Here is an 18,624-nt window from a genome sequence, read left to right as displayed (position 1 = left end):
CTTCTAGGCTATTTAAAGTAAAAAATGTTTTATAAAGTGGAGAATGAAAATGGAATTTGTCCTCAGAATTGGCAGTTTAAAAAAAAATAGAGCCAAAATGTTAGTATAAATCATGTTTGTCAAATACATAATAGATTAAATACAAAAGGAAAGGCAGACATTTGAGAATGCCTTCCTAACTTTTGAGGTGGATTTAATGGAGGGGAGCTACTGTGTTTTCTTGGTACTGCCGTTAGTAACTGCCTTGCTGTCCATTGGGAATAAAATAGTAGCCATGTAGGGAGAACTCTTTATATTCTGATGGTCTTATTGAGAACTTAAGGGGCCATCAGATATGTGCTACAGAGTTTGTTAGGCACTTAAAATGTAAAGATGCCTCAAGGACTTAGAATCTAATGGGGAAAAGATACAGAAATTGATTCAGCATGTCAGAGAAGATTTCTGAAGGAGGTGACAATTAAGTCTCAAGCCTTAGTACTTAAGCAGTGTATGACAATACAGTTGACCCTTGAACAATGCTGGTTTGAACTGCATGAGTCCACTTATACATGAATATTTTTTAATAGTAAATACTACAGTACATGGTCCGTGGTTGTTTGAATCTGGGGATGTAGAGGAACCATGGATGCAGAGGGCCAATTATAAGTTATATGCAGGTTAACCCCCCTGTTGTTCAGGGGTCAGTTGTACTTGGGAAACAAACTAATATTGTGGTGATCCATCTGATTCTACACGTGCATAAGTAAAAATCACTTTTCAAAATACATACTGGGTTTTTAAACTGTCTTTACTACTACATATAGATACTAAGAAAGTACTTGGGGAGAATTAAATTTTTAAAGAGGCTTTATTCATTCACCAAGTGTAGCATGTGCCTCGATTTCTGTTTAGTGCATAGGATATGGCAGTGAGTAGAGTAAGCTACTCCGTAAGCTACGTGTGGTCTCCTTGTCCTTAAGGCAGTTACAGCCCAGCTGTGAGTGATTAGTGCTTGTGTGCACCTAGGTAATTTTGTTTCATTTTTTTTTAAAGTAAATTTCAGAAATTATTTTAGAAAATACTTTGGAAAAATAGATATTAAAAATTTTGAATCTAAGCTTTGAAATTGGTAATAATAGTTGCATTTAGGGGGTGGGGATGGGACGTTTCTGCTGAAATGATATTTTGTTTTAATTGAATGAAATTTACCTTAACAGATTTTTCTAGTAGTATTCATAAATTTATTTCTGTCCAAGGAGAAGATACCCTCTTTTAATTCCTGATACTTAGCTATTTTTGTTTAACTGTTGAATTCTTAATTTTGAGAAATGATAGTCCAGTAATACTAATCAAAAGAACTCTAAGCCGTGGTAAACAAGGTGGCTAGTGCTAACCAGTTAAACCAAAAAAAGTAAGAAGCAGCATTCGGAGCCAGGGAAGGTTTTTGAATAAGAGAGAGGTAACACAGTGATTCAGGAAAGTATGTTTGACTGCATTTTGCAGACAGGATTGAGGGGAATAACAAATCATGGAGTCTGGGCTGGAAGTTAAAGTGGTCAGGGAAGGTATAAATGGAAAGGTAAGAACTAGATCGAGCTTTAAAGAATCCTTAGGAATGAGGTGGAAAGAATGAATAATCCAGTGACAGCAGGGTGTGGCACTGGAATCCGGTCAAATACATAAGGGAGAGGCCAGTATGTAACCTAGTGGGAGTGTAGAAAATAAGGTGAGGTTGGATGGGAAGGTCTATTTGGAAAATAAAATATGTAAATTGCTGCTTTAGTTGATATTACTGGGAGTATTTTTGAATTAATGATATTGTGGATTCTTCTTTTTTACAATAGAAAGTCTCTTGTTTAAAAGAATGCAACCTTAAGAGGCAGTGTATGATTTTTATGAAACTTAAAAAATCAGTCAAGGAAAAACAGATTATATCAACTTTAGTAGGAGGTGGTTTGAATAAACGTATTCCAAGATAAATCAGTTACTTAGTGCATAATGAGAAAGGGAGAGTGCCTACTCGGGGATGGGACAATGATAAAAGAATGCTTGAGCAAATTGTAGATAATGCATATTCTGGTTAAAATTTTTTTTGTTGTTAAAAATATTATTAGACTATTAAAAACTACTAGAAAACATGAGTCAGAAAAAGTTTTGTCTTTCCTGAATTAACCCTGACACAAAAGGTGAAACAGTAATTTGCAGCTATTTATAGTTTTAAACAGCACATATGAGAAACAAGGCAGCTTCCTTGCTGTTTTTTAAGAGGTTTAACTGACATTGTCTTTTTGGTTTCTGGTGAATAATTGAAATGATCCTTCGGCTAGTCAAGATGAATTGTTCTCAGATTTCTAGCTATCTAGTATCAACAAATTTTCCAAACACAGTTTTGTCATATGACAAAAATAATAATAAAGAACTAGATTATTTCAACAGGTTCACTATCAACTTGTGTAATATTTACCTTTCACAATGGTTTTCGTAAAAGTTATCCATGATGCTCTAGAAAATTTTACTTTAAGGGAATTCAGGGATCCAGATTAAGTTGGAAGCAAAAATAAAGACCATGTTGTATTTTTCCGTCCTAGGTCTGAAAAATAGTCCTAGGGCTATCTCCTGGGGTAGCCCATGATTAGACTAAAAGTCTCACAGGAGGCATGTGAGAGAACACTGACTTTAGTGTCTGTGTATTCGAAATAAGCTGCAAAATAAGCAAATAATAAAGAAATGCTGGCTTTTAGACCATTCTGGTTGGTGACGTTTCTAGTTTGGTTTCTTTACCAATATTTGAAATTTGCTGGCTTTGATTTTTCTGATTTGGCTTTTTATTTACAACCTCATGGTTCTTCCACAGGTTTATTAACTGGAGTAGTGGTGGACTCTGGAGATGGTGTGACTCACATTTGCCCAGTGTATGAAGGCTTTTCTCTCCCTCACCTTACCAGGAGACTGGATATTGCTGGGAGGGATATTACCAGATATCTTATCAAGGTAAGCAAAAAAAAAAAAAATCATAGAATTAGATTTTGTAGTTTTGTGTGTACCAACTTAACACAAAATTGAGTGTATCATCTCAGGATTCTAGCTAATCTGCACCACCAGAGAAGTGGCCCAGTTCATTATTCATATAAAATCCATATGAGATTCACACACGTGATCTCTTGTATATAATATATATTATATATTATATATAATATAATTTATATATTATATATTATATATAATATAATATATAGTATATATATTAGTATATATATACTAATGAGAGTTCATCATTACATAATTATATTTACTATTCCCAAGGAATGGGTAGAGAGGTATTTCAAAGATGGGGGAAGACTCTAAAACTTCCTTGAACAACCTAGGCAACCTTTCTGCCATAAGACCTTCCTTTGAACAGGTGGATGATAAAGTGTACTTGTGAATATAATTAGTTATAATTTTCTTTAAAACATTGCTGGATAAAGTATATAAGGCCACTATTTGGAGGCATGTGGGTTTTTTGTAATGTGGAAAAAAAAGGTTTAGAATGTTGTCTGTACCAGAATTCTGTAGTTAGTGTATTCCCTCCAGGTCAGTCAGTGGCTCTCAGTCAGGGATGATGCTACCCCCCAGGGACATTTTGCAGTGTCTGGAGACATTTTTTGGTTGTTACAGCTTTGCAGAAAGGCTGCTAAACATCCTACAATTAACAGGGCATCCCCTGCAACTAAGAATTGTAAGGTCCGATATGTCATTGGTGCTGCTGTGAAGAGACTGTTCTAGGATGAAATCTGTGCAATAAATTAGGTTGCATTAAGTCTTCACCTTGACATTGGGTTCCTTTAATCTCATTTAAAGTAATAATAAGATTGTTAATGAGAATTATAATACTCTTATTCTAAGCCAAAATTCTACTCGAAGGTGACTACCAAAGGAGTGCCCAAGGGATTTCTTTTGAACATAAGCCCAAAGATAAGGGGATTTGTTTTCTTAAGTTTTTATATGAAAATGTTGTTTATGATGCATATTATGTGGGGTTTTTTTTTTTTAACAAATGCTATTGCCCATCTAATATGTGTCAGACATAATAGAAGTTAGGGATAAAACTTCGTTAAGACCTGGGGTATTTCATGAATATGGTATTGATTGAGCAAATTGCAGAATTACAGGAGTCCAGTGTAAAATATTATTTATTAATAGATATTTTGCTCATTTTGGCCATTTATTATTCATGAACTGTTAATTCTGTCTCTCTGTGAAACTGAAATATAAATCCTATTATGGCAAGTAATATTCCCATTTCTGAAATACTCAGTAAGAGCTAAGGCTTCACTGCCCATTGCATTTGGTATTGATGTGACATATTTAGAGAGCATTAATCGCTTTTGCAGAGTTGAACTCATTCAGATTACTTGTGGATTTACTGCTATTTTTTTGTACCAGCTGCTTCTGTTGCGGGGCTACGCCTTCAACCATTCTGCTGATTTTGAAACAGTTCGCATGATTAAAGAAAAATTGTGTTATGTGGGGTATAATATTGAGCAAGAGCAGAAACTGGCCTTAGAAACTACAGTATTAGTTGAATCTTACACAGTAAGTATTTCCAGTGTATAATATATATGTGGTTTTAAAATGGACAACTTTGGCTATTGGTGTATGCTTAAGGAGGTTTTCTTAGAATCCAGTATATTTGGTTTGGGTTGTTATAATATGTATATGTGTGATCTTTAATGTCTTTCTACATTATGATTCTATGATTTAATTATTTTAGGATACCGTATAACATGAAATAAGGCAAAAATCATGTATTGCTTTTTACTTTAGGATGCAGTTAGATGTGAGATATTATTTTGAGACTCTAGTACCTGGAATAGCATTTTTCAGCATGGGTTTCACGTAATGTTATTTCTGTGAGATGTTAATAGGTATTTCACAAAAATTAAAATGGGGGCTACATTTTCAGGTAAGTTTGGGAGAGAGTTGATTTCACTTTATTAAAGGACTTCTCAGAGCCTTGATATGCTGATTTGTACATGACTGCAGTAATTCCTCAGCATTTCATGGGGCTGGTGTTCTGAGATACTTTGGGAAGTGGTCATCCTATAGGATGGCTTTTATAATTCAGTAGGTGGCAGTCTTCCTGACTTAGTATTTTCTTAATGAGATGTTCAAAACAAATGTTAACTTGAAATTGAAACTGATGAGACTTAGAACCTAGTTATAGTTTACACTAGGGGAGTTGATCCTCCCTGAATTTTTAATGTATTGCTGTCTTTAAGTCTGTCATTCATCTGGGTATAAAGTACTTCCACATTGCATCTTTGATCAATGCATCTGGAGACATTTTTTGGTTGTTACAGCTTTGCAGGAAGGCTGTTAAACATCCTACAATGAACAGGGCATCCCCTGCAACTAAGAATTGTAAGGTCCAATATGTCATTGGTGCTGCTAGGATCTAGTAGTTATTAAAATGAAATTGAGTGATAGGCAATAAAAGCAAGTATTCTTAAACCATTTGATTCATGTAAGCTCAACCTATCACAAATATGTACATAATAGTCATTTAAAAAATAATTATAGGGACTTCCCTGGTGGTCTAGCAGTTAAGACTCCATGCTTCCATATGGATGGCTAGTGGGAAGCTGCTGCATAGCACAAGGAGATCAGCTCGATGCTTTGTGATGACCTAGAGGAGTGGGATAGGGAGGGTGGGAGGGAGGATCAAGAGGGAGGGGATATGGGGATATATGTATACATATAGCTGATTCACTTCGTTGTACAGCAGAAACTAATACAACATTGTAAAACAATTATACGCCAATAAAGATATTTTAAAAAAAAAGAAAAAAGGTTACCAGGGGATAAGGTGGGGGAGGGATAAATTGGGAAATTGGGATTGACATATACACACTACTATATATAAAATAGGTAACTAATAAGGACTTACTATATAGCATAGGCTACTCTATTCAGTACTCTGTAATGACCTATATGGTAAGAGAGTCTAAAAAAGAGTAGGTATATGTATATGTATATCTGGTTCACTTTGCTGTACACCTGAAGCTAGCACAGCATTGTAAATCAACTGTACTCCAATAAAAATTATTTTTTAAAAAATTGGAAAAAAAAAAAAAAGACTGCGCTTCCACTGCAGGGGGCATGGGTTTGATCCCTGGACTGGGAACTAAAGATCGTGTATGCCACATGGTACAGCCAAAAGAAAACAAAAACAAAAATAAATGAATAGGGACTTCCCTGGTGGCACAGCGGTTAAGAATCCACCTGCCAATGCAGGGGACGTGGGTTCGAGCCCTGGTCCGGGAAGATCCCACGTGCCGCGGAGCAGCTAAGCTGTTGAGCCACAACTACTGAGCTCGTGCCACAACTACTGAAGCCCGTGTGCCTAGAACCCGTGCTCTGCAACAAGAGAAGCCACCGCAATGAGAAGCCCACACACTGCAACAAAGAGTAGCCCCCGCTCGCCGCAGCTAGAGAAAGCCCGCGCACAGCAGTGAAGACCCAACGCAGCCAAAACTAAATAAATCAAAAAAAAAGAATAAAAATAATTATAAATTTTTATAAGTTATATTGTTTAATTTTAGAAGATACTGATCCAAATAGTCAATAAGTCAATACTTTGCAACTTAATGATCTCCAGATTTGCTCTGGGGAGTCTTTCCTGAAGCCTTCTTGGCAGTTACCCTAGATTTATAATTTGTCACCTACCTGACTTTGGAAGAAAGTGTCATGAGGCAGAGGATAAGGGAACTAGAAGTGTAAGACATATTTTATTTATTTATTCTCCTTTCTCAGAGAGTTTGAGGTAGGTTACAAAAATACATGCAACAAATAAACAGTGAACTGATGAGTAAATGAAGAGGGATAAGAGTGGACAACTAAAGGAAAGGGTAAGATTTGGTGCAAAGAAATGGGAAGCATACAGTTTTAACAGATCCAAGAGGTAGTTCCTAGGGTAGGTGGCCCCAGGCTGGCCTGCAAATAGAGCTTTGAGAAGAGCCACACCATCAGAGGCTGGAAGGGCCAGGTACAGAGGTTTTGGTAACAGTAGTGTGCCATGTGAAGTTTTTCCATGTATCTTGGGGTGATTTCAAGTTTGGGTTTTAAAGTTTATTTTTTTTAGGGGTAAATTTTTTTTAAAGTTATTGATGTGATTTATAAAAAGATAATTTTGGAGTGATTGCACATACTTGTAAACCATCATAGCAAACGGGGGTAAATGTCTTAAGGAACTTGCTTCATCATGCTTTGTCATATTGGAAAGTCAGTTTTGGAATCTAAACATAATTATTTTAATTATGTTATTTTAAACAAATATACTGTTAGAAATGTTAATGTAAAACTAATTCTGGTATGTCATACAGAAATGTGTCCAATGCCAGCGTATACAAGCATGCTCGTTACTTAGGTCAATTCAGTGAATTGTGAGGGAGTTTTTGTTTAACATTTCTCATTTAATTAAATATAAACATGATGTAACTTAAGAGTTTTCTGCACAAGGTCATGTTGTAATGGTATCTGACCAGTTGTTTAAATCTCATTTTCTTAAAATTATATTTATTCATTATCATTTAAAATTTAATAGGACCTAGTAAGTAGGATACAACAGAATTGCCCAATAAATAGTCTAGGTCAATATTCTTTAAGTTTTCTTGATCATACAATTTTTTTAGATTAAATGATTTGACAGAAGTTTCACACGTGATATAAAGTGTTTTGATGACAAAATAATAAAGTTACCCAGAGTAATTATTTGGTGAAAGAAATTACTTAAAATTTTTAATTGAATTTGTCTGTGCTCCATGGTAAAAATATCCATAAACTCACATATGTGTTAAAATAATAAGCAACACTGACCCCAGCAAAAATCCAATTGCCATGGGCGATCAGCGCCACCTGTAGTGCTCACCTGCACACACCAGTGGACCATCACACACTCGTGCGTTGGCGAATCCTCCAAGAAATTCCTCCTATTTGGGGCCGTGACATACCATTTTAAAAGCAGAACATAGCATGATAATAAAAACAATTATTTTGATGTATTTAATTTATCTTTTTAATCTGTTTTCAAAAATGTATTTTCAGAGAAATATATTGCTGATAATGATTTTGGTTCTAGAACAGGTGTTTATAAGTTTATAAGTACTAACATCTAAAGAGCACTAGGAATTTTTTAAATCTTTTGCTGATACCTGATTGTTCTTGGTTTCTAGCTCCCAGATGGCCGCATTATCAAAGTTGGGGGAGAGAGATTTGAAGCACCAGAAGCTTTGTTTCAGCCTCACTTGATCAATGTTGAGGGAGTAGGTGTTGCTGAATTGCTTTTTAACACAATCCAGGCAGCTGACATCGATACCAGGTACATTAGAAATTGTTGTTTCAAAGTTATTTATCAGAAACAGATGGAATAGGACTTCCCTGGTGGTGCAGTGGTTGAGAGTCCGCCTGCCGATGCAGGAGACACGGGTTCGTGCCCCGGTCTGGGAAGATCCCACGTGCCGCGGAGCACCTGGGCCCGTGAGCCATGGCCGCTGAGCCTGCGTGTCTGGAGCCTGTTGCTCCGCAACGGGAGAGGCCACAACAGTGAGAGGCCCGCGTACCGCAAAAAAAAAAGAAAAGAAATAGATGGAATATAAATAGCTAGAATGACCAAGTTGTCTGTTGTCTCACTCAGTTTTCTGATAGGATGACACTGGTTGTTGAACAGCATATATCATTGTGTCTCAAGTGCCTCTTTAATCTTATTTTGAAATAGTTTAAATGTTGAAAGTTGCAAGAATAGAATAGAGAACTCCTATACACTGTCCAGTTTTCAGTTTTACTGATTTTAACATTCTGCATGTTCGTGTGCTCTCTCTCTTTTCTTTCTTGAGCCATTTGAGTAGGTTGTATGCATAAGTCCTCTTTACTGCTTAATATTCACTTTGTATTTCTTGGGAATGAGGCTATTCTCTTACAGCCACAGTGCATTATTGAGTTCTGGGGATTGATTACTGACATACTTTTATCTACCATCTGTATTTCAGTTTTGTTCACTGTCCCAATAATGTCCTTTATACAGTTTTTCTTTTCTCCAGTAAAGGATCAAATCTAAGGTCACACATTGTATTTAGTCGTCATGTCTCTTAGTCACCTTTTATCTATTATAGTTCCTCAGTCTTTTATGACATTGATATCTCTGCAGAGAACAATTTGGGTTTGAATGTTTTCTCATGATTAGATTTAGATTGTGCATTTTTGGCTAGAACAGTACTTAAGTGATGTGTCCTTCTCAGGTTATCACATCCAGAGTGATGTCTGTTTGCTCCGAATTGGTGATATTAGTGTTAAACTCTTAATGAAGTTTCCTATTTTCTCCACTGTGTACGTTTTCTTTTTTTTTCCTTTCCTGACTTTTAAGTAATTTGTGGGAAAATACTTTGAGACTGTGTAAATCTCCTGTTCCTCATCAAACTCTGGCCCCCACCCCTTTTGGCGTCTGTTGATGATTCTTGCCTAAACCCATTTTTATTGTGGTGGTTGCAAAAAGGTGATTTTTTCTCATTCTGTCATTCTGTATTTATTAGTTGGCATTCTAGCATAAAGAAGTCCTTTTCCTTTCTCCCTTGTTTTGTTTGTTGATTATCAGTATGGTCTCATGATTTTATTTGGTGGATTATAAATTATTACTGCCTTATTTCATTTTGGTGCTAAATTGTTCCTGATATCGCCTGTGAGAACCCCTTCAAGCAAGCTCCTGTGTCCTTTGATGTGCCCTCATCTCTTTTTGAGCACATTCTACTTCATTCTGTTTTGTGGCACAGGATATTCCTGGCTCATCTTTAATTTTGTTTTCTGAATAGGTAGTGAAAACTATACAAAAAAGTATACTCAGAAGTATTACTCTCCCCACCCCTTGTCTTTCACCCTAGTCGTCCTCCCTCTTTTTTATTTTCTTGCACAAAAGGTAGCATACTGTAAATACTCCTTTGCACTTTGCTTTTTTCACTTAATGTATTTGAAACAAGCTTTTTTTTTTAATGTCTAAAACTGCCTTCTTTTTATACGGCAGGTTTTTATTATCCTTTGCACTTTGCTTTTTTCACTTAATGTATTTGAAACAAGCTTTTTTTTTTTTAATGTCTAAAACTGCCTTCTTTTTATACGGCAGGTTTTTATTATCCGTTTTATGTATGTATGTCAATCTCAGTCTCCCAGTTCATCCCCTGCCCCGCCCCCGCTTTCCCTCTTTGGTGTCCACACGTTTGTTCTCTACATCTGATGCTTCCTAGGGGTTGTCCTTATTCTTTGTTCCAGTTGCATTCTTTTTTCCACTGTGATAATGCAGTGATAATGCTGCATTTAATAACCTTGTGCACACTGTATCTTTGTATTGTTGGGCATATATATTCTGAAAACATGTCTGGGGGGAATAGTTGGGTTGAAGGATAAATGTGTGTGGTTTTGTTATTGCTCAGTTCCCTTCTATGAAAGTTGTACCCTTTCTTTTTCCCACCAGTCATATATGAGGGCACCTGTGTCCCCAACAGCTCGTTCACACAGTTTTTCAGCATTTTACTTTTATGCCAAGTCTAATGAGTGAGAAATGATATCTTAATGTAGTTTTAATTTGCGTTTCTCTTAAGATTGAAGTTGAATATATTTTTCTATGTCTAGGGCCATTTTTATATCTTATCCTGGTGAATTATCTGTTCATGGCTTTTGCCTGTTCTATGGAATTAAAAAAAATGTTTTCTCTCAGTTTTTGAAAAAGTTCTTTTTATATTAGCTCTGTGATATCTATTGCAGACAGTTTGTCATTTTTCATTTGTCTCTTATGGTGTTTCTGGCCATACAAAATTTTGTTTTTATTTAGTTACATAAAAAGATTTATAATCTTTTATTGCATCTAGAGTTTGAGTCATAGTTTAGAAAGCTCTCCTTTGTACTCAAGTTATTGAGAAATTCACTCAGAAGCATTTTATTAAGCAAGTGTTTGCCTACTTCTTTATTTAACCCTGAATGAAATAACCCCCTAATTTTTGTGGGCTGGCTGGGGAACAGTCTGGTAATGGAAATTAATAAAAATAGCAGTTGGCTTATAAAAAGCTATAAATCTAATGGAAGATGATCAAAAATCTCATCTAAACTTCATAATTATGATCAATTCTTATGGTAGGGATTGGGTAGATGCTTTTGTCCCTTGATTTAATGATCACTAACAGCAAAATTATATTTCAAAGTGCATTCCTGTTGGTAGTGATTAAAGTTTTGGTGTTCCTAAAGCAATGGAGTGAGGTTCAGTACCCTCTCCACGTTGCTAGCACTGGAAAGCAGCACAACTCAGATTTTGTTTTGCATGTCCTGTGTGTTGAAAGCATACAGGTAAATGCTCATGGGGGGCTTCCCTGGTGGCGCAGTGGTTAAGAATCCGCCTGCCAATGCAGGGGACACGGGTTCGAGCTCTGGTCCGGGAAGATCCCACATGCTGTGGAGCAACTAAGTCCGTGCGCCACAACTACTGAGCCTGCACTCTAGAGCCTGTGAGTCACAGCTACTGAAACCCGCGTGCCTAGAGCCTGTGCTCGGCAACCAGAGAAGAGCCCGTGCACCGCAACGAAGAGGAGCCCCTGCTCGCCACAACTAGAGAAAGCCCGTGCACAGCAACGAAGACCCAGTGCAGCCAAAAATAAATAAATAAAAATAAATTAATTTAAAAAATAAATGTTCATGGGCACTTACCACATGTAGCTATACCTCAACAACTTAGTTTATGTCACACTCATGTGCATACTTCTGCAATTAAATACAATACAGAACTTCTAGAAGCTAGAATTATAATAGCCTGAGCCTTTGAGAACCTGAAAGTAAGTAAAAACCTGGAAGTGAGTTTGAATGAGGCCAAAATGGATGTGACTTAGCTCTTGAGTTTTACTAGGAGAAGAGTTCCTCAGACCCTCACTTCAGATGATATTACTTTTACTACATATGCGGTTATTTTAGATTTGATTATCTGGTATCATGACCAACAGCATATTTAAGGAAGAAAGCGAGGACTGCTCTAAGAAGCAAGCACATCAATCTAACCAAAAATAGTAGCTGACGGCCTCAAAGCAAAGGAGCAAAGCAAGAACTGGAATCGTGGTAGAATATGGTTAATTATAGTAAAGAACCACATCTAAGTGGCTCCGTGGAAGCACTGTGATAGCACAGTCCAAATACTGCAAGTTTGTAATGTAAACTGGTCATTACTAAAAGACTCAATTACATTTGCAAGAAAATGTTATGTGCTTTAGAAGTATTGTTATCAAAATGCTAATAATTTTATATAGAGAGAGGGTTTATTATCTATTAACAGTAGTAATAGCAAACATTCAGCCTTGTGGTTTACATGTTGAATTTTATTTAATTCTCCCAGCAGCCACCTGAGGCTGATGTAAATAAAAGCAACTCTGAGATACTGTTTTCCTAATCTGAAACCCCTAATGAATACCTATTGTGTTTTTCTAGATCTGAATTCTATAAGCACATTGTGCTTTCTGGAGGGTCTACTATGTACCCTGGGCTGCCATCACGGTTGGAACGAGAGCTTAAACAGCTTTACTTAGAACGAGTGTTGAAGGGAGATGTGGAAAAACTTTCTGTAAGTATCAATCAATAATCCAACTGTTAACATACTTTTAAAACCCTGTAAAATAGTTTGTGACTCTTGACAGCCACCAGAGGGAGCAAGAAGTCTTTCTAAACAAATTCCTAATGCAGTCTAGTGTAACCTTGAAGAGGTAGGAAGAAGTAAATGGTTCAAGATGAGCTTTGTCTCAGAGCGGTCCTAGTGCCAGGGCACCTCTGTATTCAGTGTATCGAGGCACCTGGGCCCAGGGCCAGATGTTTTGGTTCATCTGTAACAAACAGCCTGGAGCCGGAGGTGCCTGTAAGTATATGGGAAGAACCTGTTGTACTATGGGGAGAGAAAGACCCCTTTGGGTTTGTTTTTTTTAACTTGTTTTTTTAATATGTAGTCAGCATTCAGTGCTACTCTTGGACTGTCTCATGTTTCTGACTGAGTTATTTTCTGGCTGTTTCTTGCATATGTCTTATCTCCCCAATCAGATTGTAAACAACACCGTGTCTCCAGTTCCTTTGCATCCCCGTCAACTATCATAGCTCTTGAAACAGACTTTAATTGGTAGTTGTTGGTGTGTAGAGTAGGAAGAAATTTTTAAACTAGTACGTAACAGTTGGTGGTTATTTGGCATTGATTTTTTTTCTACAAACCCTGGACTGTGTGAAGTATACTATACATACTATGCACTCAGTTAAGAGTCGTTTAATTCTAAATCAGTCTCTGAGGTTCATCTCACCAACTTTGATCAGTTTATATAATGAGATTACATCCTACAGAGGGCTGTATGTATTAGAGACACTATGTCACATCTTTTATTTGTGACTCAAATTGTTGAAATTAAGTTGTGTGTGGACTCATACATTAAACAAATTAAAAGACTCAAAAGGAGCCATGTTGTCTAAGTACTTCACTCATTTGTCTGACTTTGAGTATAGATATAATTTAAAATCAGTCTCAGATGATTATTTAGCAAATGCTTCTTGAACTCCTTCTAGGTGCCAAACACTTGTCTAGATGGTGGGAGAAACAAAACAGTGGTGAACAAAACCAAAAATCCCCGCGTTTAGTCTGTGAATAATATACCAGTAGTAACAAGCACTATGGAGAAGTCAGGTTAGGGGCTAGAGAGCGGGCAGTGATTGGGGGAGACGGTGTGCTCCTTTGTGTAGTGTGATCAGAGAAGTACTCCCGTGAGATAAGATGTAAGTCTTATTCAGCCACGGGGAAGAGTTTGGCTTTCCTCCTATTGAGGAAGGAGGATCTTGCACAGAGATGGTAGGATCTGACTTGTTTAAAGGATCATTAAGTCTGGGTGGTGAATAGATTGTTGAGGGAAGGGAGGAGGAAAGGTGAAATCACAAGACAGGTTAGGAGGCTCTGAGAGGAGGAAGGAGCTGGGAGAGGTTTATAAGATAGACGAGGAGGTGTGAAGTGGTGTCTTGCAGAGTGCAAGAGAAGAGAAGTGTCACGGGATTGCCGAGCAGCACTGAGGGGCTCAGCTGAGGTAACGTTTAAAGCTAGATGTTGAGTTTCTCCGACACGTGTTCAGTTGCTTGAAGGCAGGGGCAGAGCAAGAGAGTTGATCACCCGAGTTGGTGTTCTGCCGAGTGAGGGAGAGAAAGACAGAATCACTGAGGATGATGTCAGGACATGGTGGAGAGAGCACGCACACGTGCCACAGAGCGGGTATGAGGAGGAATAACCTGGGCATCTATAGCTGCCCTGGGCAAAGAGGGGTGGTGGATGGAGTAGTCAGATAGGGTGAGTTTCTGAGTGGCTGTGGAGTTGCATGGAGGAGGGAGAGAACAGTGAACAAGAATTACTGTTACCAACCTCCAGAGTTAGGCAGGTAGTGAGAGAGAGAGAAATAGCAGCCAGTTGAGAAAGCTGCAGGGGCAGTGGTGTCCTCAGGGGCTAGCCAGGTGTCCCCGAGAGCGGCGTTGCCAAACCATAGCCCTGGACCAAACCTGGCTGTTCTATAAAGTTTTTTGGAACACAGCCAGACCCATTCTTTTGTCACATAATATGTTACCTATTGTCACATATTGTCTCTGGCTGCCTTTAGGTGTTGCCAGAGAGACCTGCAGAGCCTCAAGTGCTTAGTCTCTGGTCCCTTGCAGAAAAAGTTTGCTGACCCCTGCCAAAGAGTAAAAAAGTAACTAGAACAGTTAGAACAGTAGGTTAGCCTCAGAATTAATAAGTAAACAGATGTTTTTCTATGTCATGTGTTATGACAGATCCTACGGTTCATTTATGTGATGTAAAGACAATGTAGAATGACATAGTTATTTTGAGTCTTTTTGCGGGATTTGTGACTTTGTAAATAAAACTGCTGTTTCATTTTGAGGTTTCTCTTTCAGGTGTTGACTGACCTACAGATGGAGGTCTTTGTTAGACAGTTAATAGTGGCTCCTGCTTGTCTTTAATTTTGGTTACTGTGTTCATTTTTTCCAACATCCTCATAATTTATTTTGACCGTATTAGGCCTTGTTTATTTTGAGAACATTTCGTTTGAATTTGAGAGAATAGAAAGTGAGCTTTGCTTATAAGAAAAGAACTTAAAACTTACTCTATTGCATGGGACTACAATCATAGGGGCGTGAGACCTTGAAGAAACTATAGCAGTCCGCTTATCCCAACTCTTCATTTGACAGCTGGCCAGGTGATTTGCCCATTAGTGGGAAACCTATCACAGGGCTCTGGTACTTGGACTCTTGGTAGGGCGAACATGGAATTCTTTGTTCAAATCAGGCTGCTTTTGAGAGTGACAAGGAGTGTAGTTAACGATGGGGCCACAGGTGTACATTGCGACTGTTCTAAGCACACTGGGATGGATGTGTGATCTCCTGGCTGTGAGTTTTGGGCAAATTACAAAATTTCTCTCTCTAACTGAGATACTTACGTCACAGGACCTCTGTGAGAATTCAACAAGAGAATATAAGAAAAAGTCATCTTCATAAAGCAGAAAGCACCACGCGTGTGACGTTTTATCATCTCTTTCTCCTTTAGAAATTCAAGATCCGCATTGAAGACCCACCCCGCAGAAAGCACATGGTATTCCTGGGTGGCGCAGTTCTAGCGGACATCATGAAGGACAAAGACAACTTCTGGATGACCCGACAGGAATACCAAGAGAAGGGTGTTCGTGTGCTGGAGAAACTTGGGGTGACTGTTCGATAAACTGCGAAGCTGGTTCCCATCACGCCCCTAATGCTTTCTTTTTTCCTTTATTGCCAATCTTTGAACTCATTCAACTCCAGGACATGGATGAGGCCTCTCTGTGCCCTTTGACTGGAAAGGTCAGGTTTTATTCTGGTGTCTTGCAGAAGTTTTGTTAAATTTGTGTTGATGTGAGTAAATCTGACTGCTTAATTCCACCACTTCCCTGCAAACACTAGAGGGCCGGGGTCCTGTCTGCTGCTCTGTTTCTCCTAAGTAGGCATTTAGATCATTCCTGTAGCCTTCCTATTTTCACTTTCCTGTTCTAATGCTGCTAGTTTTTAGTCTTTAGCACACTAGGTGGTATGCCTTTATTAGCATAAGAAAAAACAACTTCCACAGGAGCTTTTATGTGTTATTGGGGTAGGGTGGTGAGGGCTGAGTGGGCGGCTGCTGAACCCTTTGTAGTGTTTCCCCTGTGGTGTGGCGCTTTCTGTGTTACTGCTGCAGCTTTAAGTACCTTAAAGCTTCTGGTATTAACATTTTAGGGAAATGGTTGGCTCAGAACTAAAGCGTTTGGGGTGGGGTTTTGCTTGGAGGAAAGGGGGGGGGTTGATTTTATTTTTTGATTTTTGAGCTTTTCTGCTCTGGGGTACGTAAGATGAACTTTATTTACAATACTTTGATTTGGCAGGTTTTCTACTTTTGGTCTGCCTGGAACTATTTCCATATGCTGTAAAAAGCAAGTGTAGTGTCCCATTATTATGTGACTTAGGGATTTTTTATTTGTTTTTTAAAATCAACCAGATCAGCTGGGAGTAGACTCCCTAGAATCTACCAATGGAAAAGTAACATTGAAAAAAAGCTTTTGGAAATTCAAATTACAGACAAAAAGTGCTTAAGAGCTGGTATTTTTCTAAGTGCTTCTGTTAATACCAGAAGCATTAAGGTAACCCAGTGCCAAGTACCATTCTTGCAAAATTCTTTTATATAACCAACCAGTGCTTATTTAATAAAAACAAGTAGATACATATAAATAATTACTGGCAGTAGGTTATAATTATTGGGTTAAAAATAACATTGAAATATGGGACTTGTGCCAGTTGGGTAATTTTCACTAGTTTTTTTTTGTTGCTATGTTTTCATTTAAAACCTGGAAGTGGAGTAAAATTTGACTATTTAAAATGTTGGCCAAAAAAAAATCAAGATTTAAATGCATATTTGTACTGAAAAACTAATCATAACTACTAAATCTCAGCCATCTTAAGCTTGAAAGAAGAATTGTTGGTATTTTGTAAATGTTAGCCGATTTACCTGTCGGAAAACCATATTTATGAATCCTGTTGGTATTGCTTGGTATCTGAAAAAATATCAAATAGTACCCAGACTTGAATTCCTTCTAAATTTGAAAAATAAAGTAATAAGAAATTTTATCACTCTAAGTACAAAATGCACATTCTGGAGAAAAATGTTTTTCTTCATTTCAAAACATTCTTTACTAATAACGACTTTGAAAGAAGAAGCGTACTTTTTTGGGTGACTGAAATTGGAGAAATTATTGGCTATAGCATCTGTTTTTTTGTGAAGAAACTTAAAAATCAGTTTATATGAAATGAGCAGCAAAAGAAGGTTAGTTTTAATTATGCAGCTTCTGTTAATATTGTGTATTTTTTGTCTGTTTTACCTCAATTTGAACAAGTAAAAGAAGTTCGCCTGCATGCTGGACATGCTTCAGTACACGTGAATAGCCTATGAATAACGTTTGTTAGATTTTAGGGACGTGGGTATCAGAGTCACTTTGGAATTCTAAAGTGTTCCTAAGTCATGTTCTTATAAATCCCCCCCACCCCAGCCTTTTGAATACTGAGTTGTTAAAGGACACAGATGTAGGACCAGTATCTACTAGTTCATTTCAGGTAAATGGATTGACTTCTGACCTTTGGTCATGATTTTAAAATATGGGGGTAGAAGACAACAAAAAATGGGATAGACTCTTAAATAAAGCAATGAAAGCATTTGTCATTTGTCCCTTGAATGTAGAATTTGGTTTTAATTTTATAATTCTGCTAGCAAACATGACAGTTAAAATGATGTATTAATATATAGAAAGAGTATAGTTTTTAAATTACATTTTATAATTTTCCTATTCCAAGGTGAAATAACGCATTTAGTAATTTGGGGGTGGGGTGGGGAAGTATCATGTTTAATTGGAGTTGTCAGGTATGAGTCCCTCAGAAATTAAATTTTTTTCGGTTTTAAAAGAGATCTGATATATAGCTCTTGAAAACCTTTGTCACGTAAATTTCCAATAATTAAAATTCTTTTCTTTTAAAATTAGAATTGCCAATGCCTTGACCTTTGAGAAGGGTTTCTTAGAAATAGGTCCTGCATTTAAACTTTTTTCTTTAAAATGTGTTATTGGAAAAAAAAATGTGGTATTGGATGTTAACTTTTACACAGTTCTGAGCACTGTCAACAATATTTGGAAAGTATTTTGAGAGATCAATGGAAAGTTAAACATTCTAAATTTAACATGAATACACTTCTTTTTGATTCAGAAAATAAAATCAGATTTTTCAAAGTAAATTTGAATTTTGTCTTTCCTCTTAATAGTATTTCTCTTTGGTTTCATTTTCTTATTTTTATTCATATTTTCGTTTTTGCTAATGCAAGACGTATCGACAACTTTATGCTGGTTGTTAGGCAAAGTTCAGTTCAGTGACATTCTACTATATGACAAAAAATAATTTATTTTTGGTGTGATCTTTATTTCTGATATGATTTTAAATACCTAAGGGGGGGCGGAAAACCCTAGGAATAAAAGCAAATCACAGCTACAGCTCTGTTAGACTTTTTTCCCTCTAGGAGACTGTTTTGTCTCC

At 37.2% G+C, this 18,624-nt stretch overlaps 1 protein-coding gene across 1 annotated transcript in view; it reads left to right on the top strand.

Moving 5' to 3' along the window:
* ACTR2 (actin related protein 2) overlaps positions 1-18,328 on the top strand; it is a 35,525-nt gene extending 17,197 nt beyond the window's left edge. The window contains exons 5-9 of the mRNA XM_060169159.1: positions 2,834-2,970; positions 4,405-4,554; positions 8,193-8,338; positions 12,469-12,601; positions 15,593-18,328. Of these exons, the coding sequence (XP_060025142.1) occupies positions 2,834-2,970; positions 4,405-4,554; positions 8,193-8,338; positions 12,469-12,601; positions 15,593-15,763 (737 nt within the window). The 3' untranslated portion in view covers positions 15,764-18,328. The remainder of the gene's footprint in view (positions 1-2,833; positions 2,971-4,404; positions 4,555-8,192; positions 8,339-12,468; positions 12,602-15,592) is intronic.
* Positions 18,329-18,624: the final 296 nt, after the last annotated feature.

Source organism: Lagenorhynchus albirostris, chromosome 13, assembly GCF_949774975.1.
Source record: "Lagenorhynchus albirostris chromosome 13, mLagAlb1.1, whole genome shotgun sequence".
Taxonomy (NCBI): Eukaryota; Metazoa; Chordata; class Mammalia; order Artiodactyla; family Delphinidae; genus Lagenorhynchus; species Lagenorhynchus albirostris.
This window is presented reverse-complemented; position numbering and strand designations above follow the sequence as displayed.